This window comes from Taudactylus pleione, unplaced genomic scaffold (assembly GCF_031769625.1).
Source record: "Taudactylus pleione unplaced genomic scaffold, aTauple2 ptg000408l, whole genome shotgun sequence".
In the NCBI taxonomy this organism is placed as follows: Eukaryota; Metazoa; Chordata; class Amphibia; order Anura; family Myobatrachidae; genus Taudactylus; species Taudactylus pleione.
In genome coordinates, this window is record NW_028284810.1 from 7,013,343 (window position 1) to 7,037,252 (window position 23,910).

At 45.8% G+C, this 23,910-nt stretch overlaps 1 protein-coding gene across 1 annotated transcript; it reads right to left on the minus strand.

Annotated features, from left to right (window-relative positions):
• Positions 1-684: 684 nt before the first annotated feature.
• Positions 685-1,347, minus strand: LOC148506296 (claudin-24-like). Its single transcript, XM_088446945.1, has one exon. The coding sequence runs from the start codon at positions 1,345-1,347 to the stop codon at positions 685-687; it is 663 nt and encodes a 220-aa protein (XP_088303071.1).
• Between the last annotated feature and the right edge of the window lie 22,563 nt (positions 1,348-23,910).

Here is a 23,910-nt window from a genome sequence, read left to right on the forward strand (position 1 = left end):
TCTGCCGCTTTTATTGCTGCTGCTAACTTATCTACAGTACCACACTTCAAAGCTCCAACAAACATCCTTATATTACATGAACATTGCATGATCAAGGAGAGACCTATTAGCCAGCAATGCATGAAGGAAGGAGGATACGAGACAAGTGCAAAGGTATTGTATTTCTTGCATTTAGAGTTTTGATAGGGAACATATAATCTGGAATAAAGTATTAAGATTGACAAGTCTACATAATGCAGTGACATCATACTTAATACAGTGACATCAAACTTAATGCTATAAAATACATTACTCAAACAAACAAAAAGTGCTTTGCCTTAAGACCCTTAAAAGACCATGATACTAAACTTTGTATTGCTTACGAAGTGAATGTGTCAAATAAAATAGTACTACAGTTATAACACCATATTTAAAAAAGAGAAATCCTGCATTATTTCTGGGATTTGTAATATTAATTTGCCAAACAACATACACTAGTATATTTATAATATCTACTATACTAATGAGCACAGATACATATAAAATTATTCTCCATCCTTACAGTGCTGGATGTGGGCATTCAAGCAGTGCCCATTGTAATATATACATATATGCAAATATTTAAGTACTTGATCAATGTTTGTTCCTCCATACCCCTGGAATATATAGCGATAATAATAGGGTTTTTGCTTGGTTCCATGGTCTTCATATGATCAGATCCGGGCATCTGCTTGCTTGAGAAGCAGGTTGATATAGTTCACTGAGCGTATTTTTACCCAGGCTCAGAACATTTGGTTGTTTACCAGCACAAAGCAATGAGCACAACAGCAGTGAGCCCCCAAACATAAGGAAGAATGAGCCAAACCAACACATGAACATGGCTTCTCCAAACTCCCACCTGGGGACAATTTCTGGGATTGTTTCATCCCAAAATTCCTGGACTGTATCATAAGCCATCCAAGAGACTGGGACTAGTGCAGTGATGCCCGAGGCCCAGAACAATGTTCCTCCAAAAATTGTAAATTTCCTTTTGGTGTCCATTTCTCCAGTCTTTAAGCAATCCAAGCACATGACTGAGACTATGAGGCCAATAATCCCCAAACCATCCGAGAGAAACATCAGAATTCTAGACATCCTAAGGGGAAATGGCAATGCCAAAAAGGAATCAAAATCCTTGCACTCAGTTGGACCTTCATCTTGTATTATGCATGTCTGCCACAGTCCCATGTTCCAGATTTCCAGTTCATTCAGATCTAGGTTCAGATTCTTCCAGAGAGGCACAAAAGTGCTAACACAAGTAAGCACACATCCCAGCAATGCAAAAAACATTGCACCATATTGCAGATGTATCCTGTGGATCGCAGCCATTTACTCTGGAGCCTATGTGGACAAATGGCGGAGGAGTAGCTGCTCTGTGAGAGCTCAGTGATGTGTTGGTATTGTACTTAGTAGTGTTAAATATAAGCTATTAAATGTCATTTAAGTTCTTCGAAGTGTATGCCTATGTTTAGTGAATGAAGTTCTCAGTTTCAGTAACTGGATTTCAGCCAATAAAGCACTACTGTCTTACAGACAAAGACTCTGGAGAGATTTCATCATTGATGAACACTGAGGTGTAGGTGGGGTTTGCACTGAGCGCTTTCAGGTTTGAAGCTATTTTTAACTCTGAATTAAAGTTTTTAGTACAGTTATACTATTGATTAATTCCACAATATTTTGCTTTAGAATGGCAACAGCACAATGATACAAACAAAAAATGCATTGTTTAGCAGCAATATCACTTATATGGAAGCTTAATAGAATGCACTATATTGTAATAGTAAATAACGTATCAGAAGGCAGATAAATTATAATATTTCTGCAGTATGGATCTCTAAAGTCAGGTTGAATTAAAAAGAATATGCAGTACAAACATTATTGCTCTATTATTGCTTTTCTGGGGGGGAGAAATAATTTTTTTTTAGCATTACAGCAATATTTTATTTTATAATGTGTATGATTAGATTATTTTATAATATGCATGTTGCATTAACATAGGAACTCTGCTTTGTAGAAAGTAACATACATTTATTTATCCATGATATTAAACGGACTCCTGACTCATAATTTTATGTCCAATACAGATTAGTTGAATACATATCTTACTTAAGTGTATAATACAGTAATGGTTTTATTCCTCTTTGTTTATAATCACTATTGATTTCAATACCGTACATATCGCCTATTGGGCCTGATCCATTACGGATTGTGATTGCAATAGTGAGTACGTACGTCTCACTGCGATAGTATGCTAATCCACTGCAATAGCTATGCTGTTGTAACACAACATAAGGACGCCCACTTTACCTTACGCACATCCGTAATCCTTAACAAGACTGTGAAACCATCGGTAACTGACTACAATTGCAGCCTCAACCGCACTTGCACAAGCTCTGTCCTTACTCAGGAATTGCTAACCTCTTTGCACGCTATGAGTACTCAGGCTGTGTATGGCATAGTAGTGGATAATTTAAGCACGTACATGCAACGGCGTTCAAACGCACTTGCACGGTTTTTCAGAGTGCATGCAGGCATTGGGGAATTTATTCACCCTTTATTTTGAACGAAATATAAATCTATTAATTCCTGAATTATATGCCCAGACTGTAAACCATCGGCGATACATGATATTGTGGCTATTTGCAACATATTTTTTCAATTAATATTATTATCTCGCCTGGCTTTCAACATTTCCTTATTGGAGGGATGCTTTTTCCATGATATGTGTTATACAAATGGCAATATATTGATTTGTGGCTGTTAGCATATAGTGAAACCTCTATATCTAGCCTTCCAATAGGAGAGGTGCATCCCCCGCAATTTGTGTGTAAGATATTTGTTTGTTGGTTTTGTCTGTTCATTCATAGTTGCTCTTTTTTCTTCTTTTTTAAATATACAAAATAAAAGCTAATTTGTAATAGGCTGGCTGGTCTACTCTCTATACCTATTTGTGTGCCCCCAAAAAGAGTCCATTCTTTTCGTTTTCCTTGTTGGTTTATAAATTGTGTGCATCTCCAATGTTGAAACTATTGAGATGTGTGCAGGTTGTCGCCAGTAGCATATGCGCCTAGTCAGGGATGGACTGGGATCTTAGGGCCTGATTCAGAGATGTTCGCAATGCCGATTTTTATGCAGATCGAGCGATTGTCATTGCGCATGCATGTAATCTGCACTGACCACACACAGCGATTGTTTTGGGAATACGTCTGCATAGAGGATTCATTTACAAAGTGAGTGATAGGTAGTTAACGTTTGGGGGAGGTAACAGATCCTCCAACATGACCCGTTCCATTAGGTACAAAATGTTCTGCTCCTGGACTTCCCACCTAATTTATGATTGCAGCCACCTGTGTTGAAACACCTGTCTCATCAATTACCTAGTTCAACACTGGTAACTGCAATCATACATTAGGTGGGAAGTCCAGGAGCAGAGTATTTTGTACCTAATGGAACAGGTCATGTTGGAGGGTAGGAGGTAATGGGGGGTGGCTAGATAAACACAGGCGTGTCTGACCATTTAAACGCTGTTTCATGGGCGTGTATAAATTAGCCATTGTGATCTCCTTTGTAGCATGAAATCTCTCTGTGTGTCATTAAAGTTGCAGTGTTTGCGGCTAATCAGACTTGCCCTATATGCTGCATGGCTGCCCAATCTGCATCAAAGTTACCAATATTTATGCTGTTGTACATCATCATATGGATATGAGAAGTCGCAGTGGGCATCCCTATGCTTGGCTGTGCTTTGAAAGTCATTAGCATATTTTAGCAACTGCGATCAATGAGAGATAGATGGAGTTAAAAAATATTTTTTCTAACAGTGTACCCAAAACTTAGAACATCCTAGTAACCAATATATAATATAGAGAGCATTCCAGTCATTGATATACAATACAATAAGCAACCTAGTAACCATCATACAATAGAGAGAACATCCTAAACACCAATATTCAAAACAGAGGTAATTGTTGTGACCACAATACCATATAGAGAGCAATGTTTTGATAACCATACAATACAGAGAACATCCTAGTGAATTTCTACAATACAGATATAATCCTAGTGACCTACATACAATACACAGAGTATTCCAGTGACCGCTGTGCAATACAGAGAGCATCACAGTGACTTGCATACAATACAGTGAGTATTCTTATACCCACCATACAATACAAACACCATTCTTGTGTATGCCATACAACGCAAATAATATTCTTGGGTCAGCCATACAATACATAGAGTATCCCAGTGACCACCATACAATACAGAAAGTATCCCAGCAATATAATATACCTGTAGCATCTGTGATATGGTAAATATGACAGAACAGCAAATTGACAAAGTTTATATTTCTTCTAATACTACGATAATATAAGTTCTATACTCCCCCACAATCTTATATATAAAATTCATTGGTCTGTTTGGGTGTCTGTCCGGTTATGCATTCGGACACCCCTGCAACGTTTGGGATGAAACCAATGTGGGGTGTTCCAGTCTTGGATCCTGGTCAGGTTTTAGGGGGGTTAGGATGTGGTCGAAAACTTCACAGAGTGGTAACATTGGATCCCAGAAGACATACTAGGCAGGGGGTTGAGGTCTCGGTCAGACCTCCCTTTGGTGTACGCTGGGCAGAACCTTTACCCGAGGAGCCTGTTCTCGGCCTTTCACTGGATGGATTTGGATGACAACTTCAGAGGGGTAGCAATTGGTCTGGGATGCCGATTTGGATGAAAACTTCAGAGGGGTGGCAATTGGTCTGGGATGCCTAACTTAATAACTTTAAGATTAGGTCCCTGTCGGACCTCCTGTTGATGTATGTTGGGCAGAACTTTGATCGGGGAGCCCGTTCTGGGCCTTCCACTGGATGGATTTAGATGAAAACTTCATAGAGGGGTGGCAATTGGTTTGGGATGCCTAACTTAATAACTTGAAGATTTAAACCCAGGCAACGCCGTGTACTTCAGCTACACAGGTATCAGAAAACCATTCTATAAATACAGTATAAAGAGAATGTATCAGTGTTTCTGACGCAAGGGGTTCTGCCAATAGAGCTTGGGGTAATATGTTTCTTCACATTTACTTTTATGTTGGATTCTACATATGTATGTAATGCATAATAATAATAATTATTTAGTGAATTCTTTAGTGACATATGTATATTTATACAATTTTCTCTTGGCTCTCTAGATTGTAAGCTGCGAGCAGGGCCCTCTTACCCTTATGTATGTCTTTTATGTATGTATGTATGTATGTATGTATGTCTTTTACAACCCAGTATAATGTTAATGTGATTCAAATTGTAAAGCGCAACGGAATTTGCTGCGCTATATAAGAAACTGTTAATAAATAAATAAACATGTTTTTATTACTGTATGTCTACATTGTGTCCTATAGATGAATTTTCAGGGCTGCTGGTATGAATTAGTGAAAGGCTGGTAACATGTTACAGAGTAAATCACAATAATCACAGTATGCTATACAGGGGCAGCTGTACCAAGCTCTGGAAAGTGATAAATTGAAGAGTGATAAACTACCAACTATTCAGATCAGGGCCAGAATGACCATCTAGCACTTCTGGCAAATGGGCTGGTCTGGATTGAAATCCTGGCCGAGCACCTCTGCCTCCTGCCGCACTGCTTGGCCAAGATACTGAGAGACGGGGGTGGGGGTGCTGAGGCTACGCCCAATTAGGCCACACCCCCTTTTTTAGAACGCACAGGAGCTTCTGCCAGGGCTGTTTTGCAGCCCGGGTCCATCCATTAATCAGATACTAACTTTTAAACACAGCCTGTAACATGACAGTTAGGAGCTGAGTGGCTGGTAGTTTACCACTCTTCAATTTATCACTTTCCAGAGCTTAGTACATCTCCCGAACAGTGTGCACAAGTCACATGCAGACCCATAAATAGCGCCACACTCCATTCCATGACCTGAGAGCTGGCACACTTGTAGGGTGATGAAGTAGAACTCTCTCTTCCTCTGCTACAGTGAGTCACTGAGCAGTTCCTGCAGTCAGGTATCTGTTACACAGTTCCAACACCCACTGTCTATCTCCAAGCAATGGTGCGCCATCTTTCCGATACCCTATCCAGGGGCGGATTGGGACAGAAAACCAGCCCGGGAAATTTCTGAAAGCAGCCCTATGGGGCGGAGTCTGTTGAGGAGGTGAGGTCTGTCAATAGGGGCGGGATCCCTTCTTATAGGGCCTGATTCTGAGTTGGACACAGTTGCAGCCATCTTTGCATCTTCTACTGCTGTCTGTGACTTCAGCCTAATGAGCCTACAATGCCCTTCCCTGGTGTACAGACCTGCGTCCGAATATGCAAGGACTGAGACCCCCACTGTTTGTGTCTAAAGCATACTTGCCTACCCTCCCGATTTGGTCGGGAGCCTCCCGAAAAGTCGGGTGCTGCTCCCGGCCCCCCGGAAGGCAGGCAAGTCTCCCGACCTCCGGCGACGTGTCTGCAACCCACGGACTTGTAAGGATAAAGCCCGGCAGCGGGGGGGGGCGGTGACGCGATTCACGCTGAATCGCGTCATCGTGGCTCCGCCCCCTGATCCACAATGCCATTAATATCGGCATTGTGAAGAGGGGGCGGAGCCATGATGACGCGATCGCGCTGTCACGCCCCCATGCTCCGCCCCCAATGACAAGTCGCTGCCGGGTCCCGCCCCCTTTGACACGCCACGCCCCCCTGCACTGTAAGCCCGACAGCTCCCTCCCGGAAGGAGGGAGCTAAATGTCGGCAAATCTGGTCTAAAGACGATTGGAACTATGGAGTATGGCCTCCAATGTGGGCAATTCAGCATCTCTATAGCCAGCCCTGAACACCCAACAAATTTCTAATACACTTCTTGGTGCATGTGACTGAATCCGCACTGCAACTCAGACACATGTGCAGAAATAATGCATAAGAAAAAAATAAAAACACATTGGTCCTCACAGGAAAAAACACACACTTTAACCCCTACAGAAAAAAAAACACATTGAACCCCGACAGGGAAAAAAAAAACATTTGCCCCCACAGGACACAATAAAACACCCTGGCTCCTACAGGAAAAAAATAAAACACATTAGCCTCAACAAAAAATAAAATAAAACCCACACTGGCCCCCACAAAAATAACCAGACAAACACATTGACCCCTACAGGAAAAAAAAACAAAAAACACATTGGCCCTCACAAAAAAATTAAAATACATTTACACCCGACAGAAAAAAAAAAAAAAACACACATTGACACCCGACAGAAAAAAACAAAACACACATTCGTCTCCACAAGGAAAAAATAAAACACACACTGGCCCCCCCCAAAAAAACACATTGGCCCGCACAGAAAAAAAATTAAACACATTGGTCACCACTGGAAAAAATAAACACAATGGGCTCGATTCAACTGAACGCAAATTAAATAGTGACATTTTTTCCTTGTGGAGACGAATGTGTGTTTTGTTTTGTTTTTCTGTCGGGTGTAAATGTATTTTAATTTTTTTGTGAGGGCCAATGTGTTTTTTGTTTTTTTTTCCTGTAGGGGTCAATGTGTTTGTCTGGTTATTTTTTGTGGGGGCCAGTGTGGGTTTTATTTTATTTTTTGTTGAGGCTAATGTGTTTTATTTTTTTCCTGTAGGAGCCAGGGTGTTTTATTGTGTCCTGTGGGGGCAAATGTTTTTTTTTTCCCTGTCGGGGTTCAATGTGTTTTTTTTTCTGTAGGGGTCAAAGTGTGTGTTTTTTCCTGTGAGGACCAATGTGTTTTTATTTTTTTCTTATGCATTATTTCTGCACATGTGTCTGAGTTGCAGTGCGGATTCAGTCACATGCACCAAGAAGTGTATTAGAAATTTGTTGGGTGTTCAGGGCTGGCTATAGAGATGCTGAATTGCCCACATTGGAGGCCATACTCCATAGTTCCAATCGTCTTTAGACCAGACTTGCCGACATTTAGCTCCCTCTTTCCGGGAGGGAGCTGTCGGGCTTACAGTGCAGGGGGGCGTGGCGTGTCAAAGGGGGCGGGACCCGGCAGCGACTTGTCATTGGGGGCGGAGCATGGGGGCGTGACAGCGCGATCGCGTCATCATGGCTCCGCCCCCTCTTCACAATGCCGATATTAATGGCATTGTGGATCAGGGGGCGGAGCCATGATGACGCGATTCAGCGTGAATCGCGTCACCACCCCCCCCCCCCCCCCCCCGCTGCCGGGCTTTATCCTTACAAGTCCGTGGGTTGCAGACACGTCGCCGGAGGTCGGGAGACTTGCCTGCCTTCCCGGGAGGCCAGGAGCGGCACCTGGTTTTCGGGAGGCTCCCGACCAAATCGGGAGGGTAGGCAAGTATGCTTTAGACACAAACAGTGGGGGTCTCAGTCCTTGCATATTCGGACGCAGGTCTGTACACCAGGGAAGGGCATTGTAGGCTCATTAGGCTGAAGTCACAGACAGCAGTAGAAGATGCAAAGATGGCTGCAACTGTGTCCAACTCAGAATCAGGCCCTATAAGAAGGGATCCCGCCCCTATTGACAGACCTCACCTCCTCAACAGACTCCGCCCCATAGGGCTGCTTTCATAAATTTCCCGGGCTGGTTTTCTGTCCCAATCCGCCCCTGGTAGTGTGGAGCAGGGTAGCTGTAGTGGTGGGAGTAAGGGGGCAGGATGGGAGTGGAAGAAGAAGCTGAACAGGAATTACCTCCACACTCCACTGTCACCTCAGCTCATCGGTCCCGGCTGCCTCCCCTCTCTCAGCGCTGACAGCCAGAGCAAGTATGTTTAGAAAGCCCCTGCCACCTTGTCCTGCTCCTGCGGCTCCTACTCCATCTCAGGCACAGCTGCACCGCACACCCGTCCCCACCTCCTTGCATGGTCCACGTCATCTCCCGCAGCCCCAGGAGAAGGAATGGGCCAACCCAGCTACGACCATGCCACAGAGAGGGGAGCTGACGGCAGGCGGCGGAGGTCGATAGAGGGGGGACACTGCAGATTGATGGTGGGGCCGGGAGCTTCCGGTTTCCGTAACTTGCGTTCCATAGCAGAACGCAAATACTAGAACCGCCGCTGCCGGCAGTCAGTGTCTGCCCAGCCTGGCCGGCAGTGTCGGCCAGCCCAGCATAGGGGTTAATGTGGCCGGCCCAGCGGGAACTTTCCTGCTTTCCCGGCGGCCCAATCCGCCCCTGACCCTATCCTACGGGTGCATTGGATTACCAGTCAAGATCTGCAATACAGCGGTGACAGATTAGCACCTACCCTAATCTGAGCAGCCTTTTGCGCTGCTAATTATTTCTCGTACCCTTCCTCCCTCCACCCCCACTCACCTGTTGTAGATTTTCCATTGCTGTGCGCCCTGTGTAGCAGGTCCTGCCACGGCTGTGAGGAGTGGGGGCCATCATGGAGAGGTAGGGTCCAGTTGCTGTAGCGTTAAGCTGGACAGCCCCTACAAGATTCCCTCGAAGGGATCAGTTACCTTTTAAAGAATCAGGTTATTTAAAAAAAAATCAGGCATCCTCCTGGTAAGGCATATGTTCTCTCTGCCACTACACCTAGTTAGCGCCAGGCTTATGTCACATACACTTATTACTTATATCTATATGTTTGCAGTTAGGCATCAAATAATGCAAAAAAGCTTTTCTTATACACTTGGGACAACTTGTACCTCATCTCCAAGTGCCAGCCTACATAAGGGCCAGAAACAAGCAAATCTGCATAGATGGATAAGAGTGTGGCCACTTCTCTGATCATGCACAGAGCAGGTTTACGTAAGTTAGGCCATGCAATTTGGTATAGGTCTCACCCAGCATCAGCCCAAATCTGTATTAATGCATAATGCATTTAAAACCATCTTGTCTCTGATTAAAATGGGATATATGTAAGCAAAACAACAGGTAAGGACCTGTTTAGCTAATTTAGTGTTATAGAAAGAATTGAAAAGTACCATAGTTTTGAAATGGGGTCATATTGGGATGAGTGATGTTGGTAATTTAACCATATTGAGGCTTTGCTGGTTATAGGTTACAATGGCCACATATGGGACAATCCTGGAAAATGTCTTTCAGTAATAGACTTTTATTTGTAAGATGCAAAAAGAAGAACTACCAAGAGGTTCTACTCAGGCGCTGCGTGGGGTATTCAAAATCAGCTCTTAAAATTAAGGCTAGTCAACCTTAAGCAAATAAATACACATAGCTATGAAGAGATAAACAGCGCTAATAACATTTAAATAATACTTATACCAATGGAATGGATTGTGTATATGACAATATTTATTAAAAACAAATAAAAAGAAATTATAAATATGTATATGAACACAGTTATCTAAGCCTTTTTAACATCAATGAAAAGAAATATAGGCAAATAACATCAAATGCATGCAGTGGCGTAACTAGGGTATTTGGAGCCCAGGGCTAGTTACAAAATGGACCCTCCCCACATGTAGGTGCGCGCAGCAGAAAATTGGGCGAGGTCACATGCCACAAGGTACGTGGCAACATGACATACCACCATTTCTCGTCACTCTGGGAACATTCCATTCCATTTCATATGCACCTTAATGCCCCAAGTAGTAGTGCCCCTCTTGCAATGCCCACTGTAATAGTGCCCATTATGCAATGTCCCCAGAAGCAGTGCCCATGTAGTAGTGCCCCTATACAGTGCCTCCAGTAGGGCACCCTTATACAGCGCCCCCAGTAATGCACCCTTATATAGTACCCCCAGTAGTGCCACGTATAGTGCCCCCACTAGTGCCATGAATACAGCGCCCCTTATACAGTGCCCCAGTAGTGCCACTTACACAGTGCCCCAAGTAGTACCACTTATACAGTGCCCACAGTAAGGCACCTTATACAGTGCCACTAGTGGTGGTCCCCCTATGCAGTGCCCCCAGTTGTGGTCCCCCCTATGCAGTGCTCCCAGTAGTGCCCCTTATACAGTGTCCCCAGTAGTGGTCCCCCTTATGCAGTGCTCCCAGTAGTGCCCCTTATACAGTGCCCCAGTACTGGTCCCCCTATGCAGTGCTCCTTATATATAATGCCCCCAGTGGTAGTCACGATTATGCAGTGCCCCCAGTAGTAGTCTCCCCTATGCAGTGCCACTCCCAGCACACAAAAAAACACTTACCTGAATCCCCGCTCCTGCGCCCGCCACTGTCCGCTCCTCCTACCTCCCTGGCCGGCCTGCTCTGCACTATGGGAGAGACATCATGGCGTCTCTCCCATCACCCACTGCGGGAGCCAGAAAATTAGGCTCATGAGTGAGCTCCAGCCCGTCTCCGGCAGTGGGTTACAGCAGTCAATGAGAGTCTGTTTGTTACTGTGTAGTGCGGACTAGGGCACGAGTCCTGCTCAAACCCCCCCCCCCAGTTACACCACTGTATACATGGATACTTTTAAAAGCATTGGCAAACAATTAGTTATTAAGCATCTGGGACATTTAGGGTATAATGCACAAACCACCTGTTCCTATTATAGCCTAGTAAGGACTAGAGTTTGTTGGCTGGTGTCACATGTATAGTATCAGACAGTCTCAAATAGTTACCACTTTGGTCCAGTGATGTAGGGTCCTGCATGTTGTTAGTCCCTTGTAAAGCTTAGACCTTTGTGGTTAGAGTTGCTGCAGAAATGATAGGTGACAGCCGCAGTAAGTCCAGATATTAAAGGAGGATCCAGGGCTTGGTCCAGGTGTTCAAAAGTGCTGATAAAAATTCACAATGCAAAAGGAAGTCCAGTACAGAATAGTCCTGGTGCGTATCCCTGTGTGTCCCACAGCTTTATCAAAGGATCCTTTGCCAACAGAATCTATTCCTTACAAGCAGGGCCGCCAATCGGGGGGGACAGTCGGGACTACTTTCGGGCCCAGTCACGTCGATAGAAAAGGGGGGCCCGGCCCGCTCCTACCTCCCGCCCGCTGTCACTACTACCGGTCTTGTGAAAGGGGCTTCTACTTGCTAAAGGGTCCTCCGGTCTGCTGAGCCGCTACTGCCTCGCCGTCGAGGTGAAAGGAGCCCGCTGTCAAAGAGATCCAGTGGCGGGCTGGGCTGGGGGGCAGGGTGCCATGTGCCCCCCGGGCCGCAGCATCATGTGGGCCGCGGGCCGGGACAGTCTGTGTCACTGGCACTACAATGAGGAGACCACTACTGGGGGCACTACAAAGGGGGGATGCTACCACTACTGGGGGCACTACAAGGGGTTGGGGGACTACTACTACTACTGGGGACACTACAAGGGGGGAATACTACTGAGGGCACTACAAGGGGGGGGACTACTACTACTGGGGGCACTACAAGGGGGGGACTACTACTACTGGGGGCACTACAAGGGGGGGACTACTACTACTGGGGGCACTACAAGGGGGGGACTACTACTACTGGGGGAACTACAAGGGGGGACTACTACTACTGGGGGCACTAGAAGGGTGGGACTACTACTACTGGGGGCACTACAAGTGGGGGACTACTACTGGGGGCACTACAAAGGGGGGGGACTACAAAGGGGGGGACTACTACTACTGGGGGCACTACAAGGGTGGGACTACTACTACTACTGGGGGCACTACAAGGGGGGGACTACTACTACTACTGGGGGCACTACAAGTGGGGGATTACTACTACTGGGGGCACTACAAAGGGGGGGACTACTACTACTGGGGGCACTACAAAGGGGGGGACTACTACTAATGGGGGCACTACAAGGGGGGGACTACTACTACTGGGGGCACTACAAAGGGGGGGGACTACTACTACTGGGGGCACTACAAAGGGGGGGACTACTGCTAATGGGGGCACAACAAGGGGGGGACTACTACTACTGGGGGCACTACAAGGGGGGACTACTACTACTGGGGGCACTACAAGGGGGGTCTACTACTGGGGGCACTACAAGGGGGTACTACTACTACTGGGGGCACTACAAGGGGGGGACTACTACTAGGGGCACTACAAGGGGAGGGGACTACTACTAGGGGCACTGCATAGGGGGGAGGGGACTACTACTAGGGGCACTACATAGGGGGAGGGGACTACCACTGGGGGCACTGCATCGAGGGACCACTGCTGGGGGCTCTATATAAAGGGCAATACTGGGGGTACTGCATAGGGGGGAGACTACAACTGGGGCCACTATTTAAGGGGCATTGCATAAGGGTTACCACGATTGGGGGCACTGCATGGGGATGGACTGCTACTGGGGGCACTATATAAGGGGCATTGCATAGGGGTACCACTATTGGGGGCACTATATAAGAAGCTTACTACTGGGGGCACAAGGGGCACTGCACAGGGGGGACCACTACTGGGGGCACTATATAAGGGGCTTACTACTGGGGGCACAAGGGGCACTGCATAGGGGGGATCACTACTGGGGCCACTACTGGAGGCCTGCATAAGGGTGTTCTCTCCTGTGGCACACGGGGTCACTGCATATGGCCACTACGACAGGGGGCTGCCCCTAATCTTTATTTTTACCTTACATTAATCCCATATGGACCCGCCTCCTCCCTGGAACACTTGGGGGGGCGCCGGTAGCACGCACGTTCTTCGGGCATCCTGGCTACACGCTACTCCTCTGCCAGGGCCGCCAGCATGCATTTGCCCCCCAGGTTAAAAGTTGCCAGCCAGCCCCTGAAGAGATCCGTCCCCGCTGAATGTCCCCGACTCCCCTCTGCTGATGTATAATAAAGTTTAGTTGGCGCGCGTGACGTCATGACGTCACCGGGCGCCACTGAAGGAGAAAGAGGAGCCGCGGCATGACCTGAGGAGCAGCAGTCTGGCACAGAAGAAGATGGGTAAGTAGATTCATGGTCAGAAAGGGGCTGGAAACAGCGTGCTGGAGAGACAGAACATAACTGTATTACTCACATAAACCTATTATTAGAAACAATATACACCTACCAGCAGCCTGTCCTATAGATATTCCTCCTGTGCAACAATCCCTCTATTACTCCTTTTCAGCTTTCACTTTAGTGTACAGGGCTGTCCCTGCTTTCCTACATACTGACAGAAGTTTTGTTCATGTCTTTCCAGAGCACCAAATACCTGTAGCACAAAATACATTTCAGCAGCTTGCTACTGAGCCCCAATGCCTGCTATTTGCAGACACTGGAGCACTCAACCTGATTTTCCTTTAAAATTGTCACTTTTAATCTAGAAATTACGGTATAACACTAAAATAGCGCTGTTCCTGTATATCACACTATGGGGCATATTCAATTAGCTGCGGGATTTCACCTGCGGCTAATTGACAGGCTAAAGTCCCGCGACGCGGGGTTTAGCTATTCAATTAAATAGCTATTTCCCCGCGTCATTAGACTGGGACTCTTGCGCAAGAACACACTGATTCCGCGAGAACTGCGGAATCAGTGTGTAATAACCTCTCGCGCGAGGCCGAATAGGGCGGCCTCACGCTGATTTTACCTCGCACCTACATGAGGTGCGAGGTAAAGTCAAACAGTGGAGACTCGCGCGCAGGGTCTCAGGGACACCTGAGCGTGGAATCCCCGCTAATTGAATCCCGTCAAGCGCGACAATTAGCCGCGGGGTAAACTGAATTGAATATGCCTGTATGTATGTATGTATATATATATATATATATATATATATATATATATATGTATAAAATCTGGAGGCATATCATTGGCACATATCCTGCATGTGCATCTTTGGTGCGTACAACTTTGCAAATCGTTATATAGCGCCATAAGGAGAGGTGTGCGGCTGCATTATGTGGGAAGGGGGGGGCTGCCTATTGAAGTCAGTCCCGGGCCCCACAATTTCTGATGGCAGCCCTGCTTACAAAGCTATAATAGGAAAAGTTAGTTTGTGCATTATACCCTAAATGTCCCAGATGCTTAATATCAACTGATTGTTTAATCCATGCACATGAAGATATTTGCCTATTTCTTTTCATTGATGTTAAAAAGGCTTTGATAACTGTGTGCTTATACATATTTATCATTTATTTTTATTTGATTTTATTAAATATTTTCATATACACAATCCATTCCATTATTTAAATGGTATCAACTAGGGGTGTGCACCGGCCACTTATCGCGTTTTGTGTTTTGGATCTGGATCTTTTTTCGTGTTTTGGATCTGGATTGGTTTTGCCAAAACCACCCTTCCATGTTTTGGGTTCTGGGTTTTGTGTTTTGGATCTGTATTTTTTTTAAAAAAAGCATAAAAACAGCTAAAATCACAGAATTTGTGGGTTTTTCTGCTCCTATGCTACTATTAACCTCAATAACCTTAATTTCCGCTCATTTCCAGTCTATTCTGAACACCTCACACCTCACAATAGTGTTTTTATGTCCAAAAGGTTGCACCGCATACTTGCCTACTTTTGAGGGAGATTGTAGATGGCTGCAGAATGCGACGTGCCGTTGTGGGGGGGTGGTCTGCTCCACCCAAAGGGCGTGTCTAACTCCACCTATGGGCGTATATATTCCTATAAGCTGACGCCCTAGCTCCCCCACTGACATTAATACATCTCTACCCTGCCATATTGACATTAATAGATTCCCCCCCAGACGCACACATTCATTTATATGAATAGATTCATACAGTCACACACAGACAGTCTCAGCACATCCCATGAATAGATTCACACACACACACAGTCTCTCACACACAGACACCCAGTCAGTCACACACATCATATGAAGATTTCACCTACACACACACACACATACATCACATTACTACACACACACATACATCACATTACTACCCACACACACACACACACATCACATTACTACATATACATCACATTACTACACACACACATACATCACATTACTACACACACACACACATCACATTACTACACATACATCACATTACTACACCCACACATACTGTACATCACATTACTACACCCACACATACTGTACATCACATTACTACACCCACACATACTGTACATCACATTACTACACATACATCACATTACTACACCCACACATACTGTACATCACATTACTACACATACATCACATTACTACACCCACACATACTGTACATCACATTACTACACATACCTCACATTACTACACCCACACATACTGTACATCACATTACTACACATACATCACATTACTACACATACATCACATACAAACACACAGTAATAGATCTCCCTCCCTCCCCCACGGCACTGACATGAGTTATACATGTGACAGGAGCTGCAGTGAGCTCTACACTCACAGTCTCAGGCAGCTCCTCTGTCTTCAGTGTCCTGCCGCGTCGGCTCCTCCCCCCTCCGTCCTCTGTCATCACAGGCTGGCCTGGGAATGCTGGGAGCATCAGTCTCTCCCAGCAGCAGTCTGTGAGCAGGGGAAGGCGTGCCCAGGAGACCTCACAGCAGCCACACTCCTGCCTCCCTGCACCCGGTGAGTGCGCCCCTGCGTCTTAAGCTCGGGCCCCGCCCCCTTTACCTCCGGACTCGCGCATGCGCAGTCCGGATTTTTAGACAGGGCAGAGGGAATGCGGGGGATTCAACCTACTTTACGGGGCTGCGGGAGCTCCCACCTTTATTCGGGAGACTCCCGTGAAAATCGGGAGGGTAGGCAACTCTGGTTGCACCGAGGTAGATGGATGACTATGCTAAGCGACACGAGTGGGCGGCACAAACACGTGGCCCATCTAGGAGTAACACTGCAGTGGCAGACAGGATGGCAGTTTGAAAAACTAGGCCCCAAACAGTACATAATGCAAAGAAAAAAAAGAGGTGCAAGATGGAATTGTCCTTGGGCCCTCCCACCCTCCCTTATGTTGTATAAACAAGACATGCACACTTTAACAAACCAATCATTTCAGCGCCAGGGTCTGCCACACGACCGTGGCTGAAATGATTTTTTCGTTTGGGCCCCCACAAAACAAGCTGGCAATTAATCTGCACAAACTGGCTCTACGGAGGCAAGATGTCGTCCTCATCCTCCTCATCCACTGATTCCTCACCCTCTTCAGTGTTGTGTACATCCTCATCCTCACAGAGTATTAATTCGTCCCCGCAGGAATCCACCACAACAGGTCCCTCTGTACGGTCTGGAGCGTGGTCTCCCTGGAAAAGTTGATAATTCATTTTTATGAACATCATCTTCTCCACATTTTGTGGAAGCAACCTCCTACGCCTTTCGCTGACAAGGTTCCCGGCTGCACTAAACACTCTTTCGGAAATACACACTGGAAGGGGGGCAACTCAAGTAAAATAGAGCCAGTTTGTACAGGGGCCTCCAAATTGCCTCTTTTTCCTGCCAGTACAGGTACGGACTATCTGACATGCCTACTTGGATGCTGTCACCGATGTAATCCTTTAACAGACAGACGCACTCTTGTCGCTGCTGCTTTGAGGATGAAGGTGCAGCTCCAGCCCACACAATTCACAAAGACAGAAAAAAAAAGAATTTTTTATTTTTTGTGGAGCGCACTTTGGGGGTTACAGCACCCTTTAACGGACAAGCCATCCGGCCTTTTACTTATGACACAGGCGCACACTTGGCGCTACTTTGTTGATGCACGTGTGGCCACAGTGCACACAATTCACAAACACAGAAAATAATTTTTTATTTTGTTTGGAGTGCACTTTGGGGGTTACAGCACCCTTTAATGGTCAAGCCAGCCGGCCCTTTACTTATGACACAGGCGCACGCTTGGCGCTACTTTGTTAATGCACGTGCGGCTACTGCGCACACAATTCACAAACACAGAAAAAAAAAATATATTATTTGGAGTGCACTTTGGGGGTTACAGCACCCTTTAACGGACGAGCCAGCCGGCCCTTTACTTATGACACAGGCGCACGCTTGGCGCTACTTTGTTGATGCATGTGTGGCTACTGCGCACACAATTCACAAACACAGAAAAAAAAAATATTATTTGGAGTGCACTTTGGGGGTTACAGCACCCTTTAATGGATGAGCCAGCCGGCCCTTTATTTATGACACAGGCGCACGCTTGGCGCTACTTTGTTGATGAACGTGCAGCGACTGCGCACACAATTCACAAACACAGAAAATTTTTTTTGATTATTTGGAGTGCACTTTGGGGGTTACAGCACCCTTTAATGGACGAGCCAGCCGGCCCTTTACTTATGACACAGACGCACACTTGGCGCTACTTTGTTGATGCACGTGCGGCTACTGCGCACACAATTCACAAACACAGAAAAAAAAATTATATTATTTGGAGTGTACTTTGGGGGTTACAGCACCCTTTAACGGATGAGCCAGCTGGCCCTTTACTTATGACACAGGCTCACGCTTGGCGCTACTTTGTTGATGCACATGCAGCTACTGCGCACACAATTCACAAACACAGAAAAAATATTTAGTTTTTTTGCACTTGGGGGGCGCACCCCTGATGGACAGAGCACCCCCTGGACAACACTACAGCACCCCTTTAGGACTGGGACACTACACAGGACTTTGGAGTGGACACAGCCCCTATGGACAACTGACTGCACAACACAGCCTAGCCAGCCCCTATGGACTTTGGAGGAGTGGACACAGCCCCTATGGACAACAGCAGCACAGCACAACACAGCCAGCCCCTATGGACTTTGGAGGAGTGGACACAGCCCTTATGGACAACAGCAGCACAGCACAACACAGCCAGCCCCTATGGACTTTGGAGGATTGGACACAGCCCCTATGGACAACAGCAGCACAGCACAACACAGCCAGCCTCTATGGACTTTGGAGGAGTGGACACAGCCCCTATGGACAACAGCAGCACAGCACAACACAGCCAGCCCCTATGGACTTTGGAGGAGTGGACACAGCCCCTATGGACAACAGCAGGACAGCACAACACAGCCAGCCCCTATGGACTTTGGAGGAGTGGACACAGCCCCTATGGACAACAGCAGCACAGCACAACACTGCACTACACTACACAGCCCAGCCAGCCCTAACTCCCACCCTCCCTCTTCACTGTCCACAGCCGAGTGAGAAATTGGCGCCGTCGTGGGTACCTTATATATAATCCAAAACCCGCGAGCCCCGGAAGGCGGGATGATAATGTTATGCCTCGATTTCAGATCCGAGTCAGGCGGGAAAAGTCGAGCCTGACTTGGATCGGCCTCGGATCAGGGGGGCTCGGATGGGTTCGGATTTCAGAAATCCGAACCCGCTCACCCCTAGTATTAACGCTGTTTATCTATTCATATCTATGTATTTATTTGTAAGGATATGCATTCACACTGCGGCGGGTGGAATGCCAGGCGTCAATATTCCGCCGCCCACATCACGCCACCCGGCAATTAACCGATGCCGATATCCTGACAGTAAACGGGATACCGACGCCGGCATCATGAAGCAGCAGAATCCCGATCGTCCAGGTGGGTAAGTAACGGCAAAAGGGGTGTTAGGTTTAGGTACCCCCTGGGAGGGTTAGGCTAAGGGAAGGGGGGGTTAGGGTTAGGCACCCCCCGGGAGAGTTAGGTTTAGGGTGCGGGGAGGGGGGTTAGGTTTAGGCACCACTGCAGGGGGGTTAGGGTTAGGCACCACCAAGGGAGGGTTAAGGGGGGTAGAGGTAGGTTAGCCTATTGACCCACCACTGTCGGCATTCTGATCCATCTGGCCTTCCGCTGTCAGGATTTCAGCCGCCGGCTATTCCGATTCCATTTGTAAGATGTCACATACATGGGGTTTAAAAAAGTGCTTCCTTTGAATACCTTCCAACATTTGAAAATCCTGGTCCAGGATTCCTCGCGTGCTGTGGCCTAATATTTGCTAGTGCAGGCCCCCTGGTATATGAAGTTTGGGTGGCATACCACGTGTCTCATCCCCATTTCTCATCACGCTGGGGGCAAACCCAGCCGGCAGCTGCTGGACAGCCCCCAGCCTATCCCGCCATGTGAATGTCATCTATACATAGCAGAACAGCAGTGATGGTGCCCCCCAACCTGACCCCGCAGGCGGGAGCCTGTGGCCCGTGGGTGGGCCAGTGCTTGACAAGTTTGACTGTCCTGGTGAATTCGGGAAGGTTGGGAGGTATGCCTTTGACTGGCGTTAGAGCACCCCTACAAAACTGTGACTTTGTAGGTCAGATCATCATATGTTTGGTAACCACAGAGCAGAGTATTTTCGGAGAGCACTGTGCTGATCTTATGATTATATTAGCATTTCTCTGTCACCATTGACAGTATAGCATGAGGGTGCGTGTGTTGATTAGGCACCTCCACCCTTATGTTTTCTTCTGTCTGAGCTACAGTAGTAGCTCTTGGTTGTGGGCATAGGTAACCAGGTGGGTCCAACAGATGAGAATGGCATAACAATATAACATTGTGGACACAGGTGTTGTAGGATGTGATGCAGTGCAAACAGGATGCACAGTAAATTGGGCACCCACCATCCCTTGTATTTAAACAGAACTAATCTTTATTTATACTTCTTGATCTCCACTCCAGTGCATGACTTATATTGCATTGGTTACATAATGAACATAACGTCACTCCTGCACAGTCCTTAGGTGATAGTTGCCCAAAGGTGTTAACTAATATAACAAGATAAGTTCATTTTCTTTCCTCATGCACATTAGCTTAGTTGATAGTTAATTTTCAAATAAAAGGGGCAATTTAAATACCATTACTCGACTATCTCAACTGGGTTCTCTGGGGTGTAGTAGTCTCACAAAATCTCTCCCACATGCCGGTTGCTCTCAGTTCATCATTCCTCCCTGCACTCTCAGCAGACCTTCCATCTTAGGGTGATCTCTGTACTGCTCTTCCTCTGAATTTCTTGGTTGGGTCCAATTGTGACAAAAAAATAATCAGTACGTATACAGTGTCATGGTATGGACTATCTCCAGACAAATCTAAGGGCTAAAATTAATAGTCTGCAAGTTGCGGAAGTTGCCTATATTTGGAAATTTAATGACAAAATTTAAATCTGCAATTTTTTAAAAAGCAAATCCAGGTTGACTTAGCCTTTAAAAAAAATAGGCACTTTAAATCTATATCACTGAAATATTGGCACTTGCTGCAATTCACAGGCTGTTTACTTTTGGCCCTATATATATAAGATGAGCACGGCCTAGTATAAATGCACCCATGTGATGGGGATTAAGGTCTTCTCACAAGTTTTTGCAAACAGCAACGGTAGTATAGGTTTGGGATTTATAAGCCCAGACCCAACTCTCCTGTCCTTCCTTCTGACCAGTGAAGGCTTAACTGCAAGGTGGACATCTTCAGCACACTTTCCTGAGTACTCTGCATTATAATCAGGTATTACTATTTATCTAACTTTTAAAACTGTCTTACTATTTTAACCCTGCAATTTTAGCAAAAATATTACTTTACTAAAAGTATTGGGTTATTTTCAAGTCACCAGGCAGTAGTCTACATTCAGGGACATCAGAACGATTTTATGTTCATTCCATTGGCGCCTCTGAAATGTTTGGCCCCCCCTGTTCTGGCGAATATGTCAACATTGGAACTTTATTGATGAAAAATAAATAGGCTAGAGCAGCAGCTACTATCTCATAAGCTAAGAACTGTAGTCCCAGAGAGGTGAAACCACATTAGGGGGGCATGTTCAGTGATAATGGCAAAGATTCCTGCACTGAGATAGTAGTGGAGTGGCGTATCTCCACAATCTGATTTGCTGTTAGACATTCTTTTTCCACTACTGAGGAGCAGGCTTCACAAGGTTAGAGCTTCTAGCTAAGATGCACCCTCAAAATTCCACATCAGAAGCAACAGGCTGCAAAAACACTGTTTGGCAAAGTAAGGAGCTCATAATTCAGGACCTTCACTAATTAGAATCTGTTTAATAGCAACAAAGGGAGCCTGACATTCAGAGGACAATACCAGTTTATTCAGGAACAAAAGGTTCATTACAGGAACGACAACCATATAAATTGAGTTAATAAATCTGTAATAGCAAGCTAAAACTAAAAAAAGAAAAGAAATGTAACTGCTTTTTCTCCCAAGAAACTGGAGCTTCATTCCGGGTCTTAACCTTATTTACCAGGGCTTAGGGCAACCATTATATTTATTCTCTCTCTTGCCTAAAGGACATTTTTCAGGTTGGCTGTAAAGCCCACCGCAAGGACAGCGCCTACATGATTCTGGTGTACATCTATAATGAACACTCTAGATGAAAATATCACGCTAAGTGACAACATAATACTGATAAGGCCAAAGGACTTTGTCCATAAGGATCCTGAAGGGCATAAATACAAAGTAATGCAAATGTATGGGGTAGAAAATGCTGTTTTATGCTTGGACTCCTTTGTCACCTCAATCTGCCAATATTTAAAAAAAAATCAGATATTGAACTATATCAGACAGAACCCAGCTGATTGCGGAGCTTATACACCCTTGGCATGGGGTATATATCCAACTTTGACATTGCTTTCACCGTGCAATAATGTACACAAAACCAGATACCGCTATCAGATTTAGTTGCCAGGGCAATGGGGGCTACACCTGTCACAACTCACGGATACTGCCAACACAACCAACAAACCTGCACTAAGACACCGCTGGCACCCCCGCACTGCCGACACAGCCAGCAAACCTGCACTAAGACACTGCTGCACCCCCAGACTGCCGACACAGCCAGCAAACATGAACTAAAGACACCGCTGGCACCCCCGCACTGCCGACATCACTGGTACCCTTCACTGAGGACACTGCCAGCAACGCAGCACTTCCATTTCATGTACTGAGGACACCGTCAGCAACCCCGCTCTGCCGACACTGCTGTCACAGTAAGTGCACTATTGGTGTATCCAACCCACACTGTATGACACACTGTATCCGTGTTGGAAATTAGATACTGAACTGCCACATGTTAGTGCCGCCCACTGCGTCACTTAGCTTAGTCAGCCAGCTAGCTGGATGCAACCTTTTGGCCTTAACTAGATGAAACAAATAATATTGTGAGGTGGTCAAAATTGATTGAAAATTACTGGAAATAAATTTTGTTGATGTTAATTATACTGTAGGAACAAAAACAGGCCCATTTTATGTGATTTTAGCTGTTTTTATGATTTTTTAAGAAAAAATCCAGATCCAAAACCAAAACACGAAAACAAAACACAGAGGTGAGGATTTGGCAAAACCAATCCAGATACAAAACTAGGGTAGATCCAGATCCAAAACCAAAACACGGGGGTCGGCGCACATCTATACTTATTTATCACCTGTTTTAATTCCATATTGGTAGTCAATATGGCCTCTAAAAGGGGCTTTTTGTTCCAGAGTTAAAGTTAGTTCACAGAAAAACTGTTTGTGTGTCCCGAGGTCACTGAGGACCAAAATCAGTGTTACCTCTAAATGGGTGTACAAATAAAGTTTACTGCGTTCTACAAGTTTCTAATATATTTATACAATATATTTTCTACCCTTCCAAGTGCCAGGCTGGGATATATTATTATTTACATCTCTTAGTTAATGGATTACTTCAAATGGACCCTGTCATTTTGCCAACAGTGTTTATGGGTAACAACAGTAGAACCTTATCATCTAGCGTGAAGACACAAGCTTGTGCTTTACCATTATAGAGCACTCTTGTACCTGTTGTATATTCAACAGATGATCTTTGACTAACTGGCCAACAAAATACAGAGGATTATAAATACTCATAACATGCTGCAGGATGCAGAGATATTTTAATTAGAGATATGTGCAGACCCCCGTGTTTTGGTTCTAAATCATTTTCATGTTTTGGTCTTGGCAAAATCACCCTCAAGTGCAGTGGAGTAAGTTCATCCCAAGCACCTGGAGGCAATTATAATTTGGTGCCCCCCGCCACAGCCGATGACACTGTAATTTAGCATTTTGCAAGTAGATACACCCACAGTTGCACACTGTAGGCATGCCATGGAGAAGTGAGACAGAGAGTTGTAGGTGAAGGGGGTGCCAGACGTGTCACACTGACAACAGAAGCTGCTGAGAAGCAGCAACACCAATGA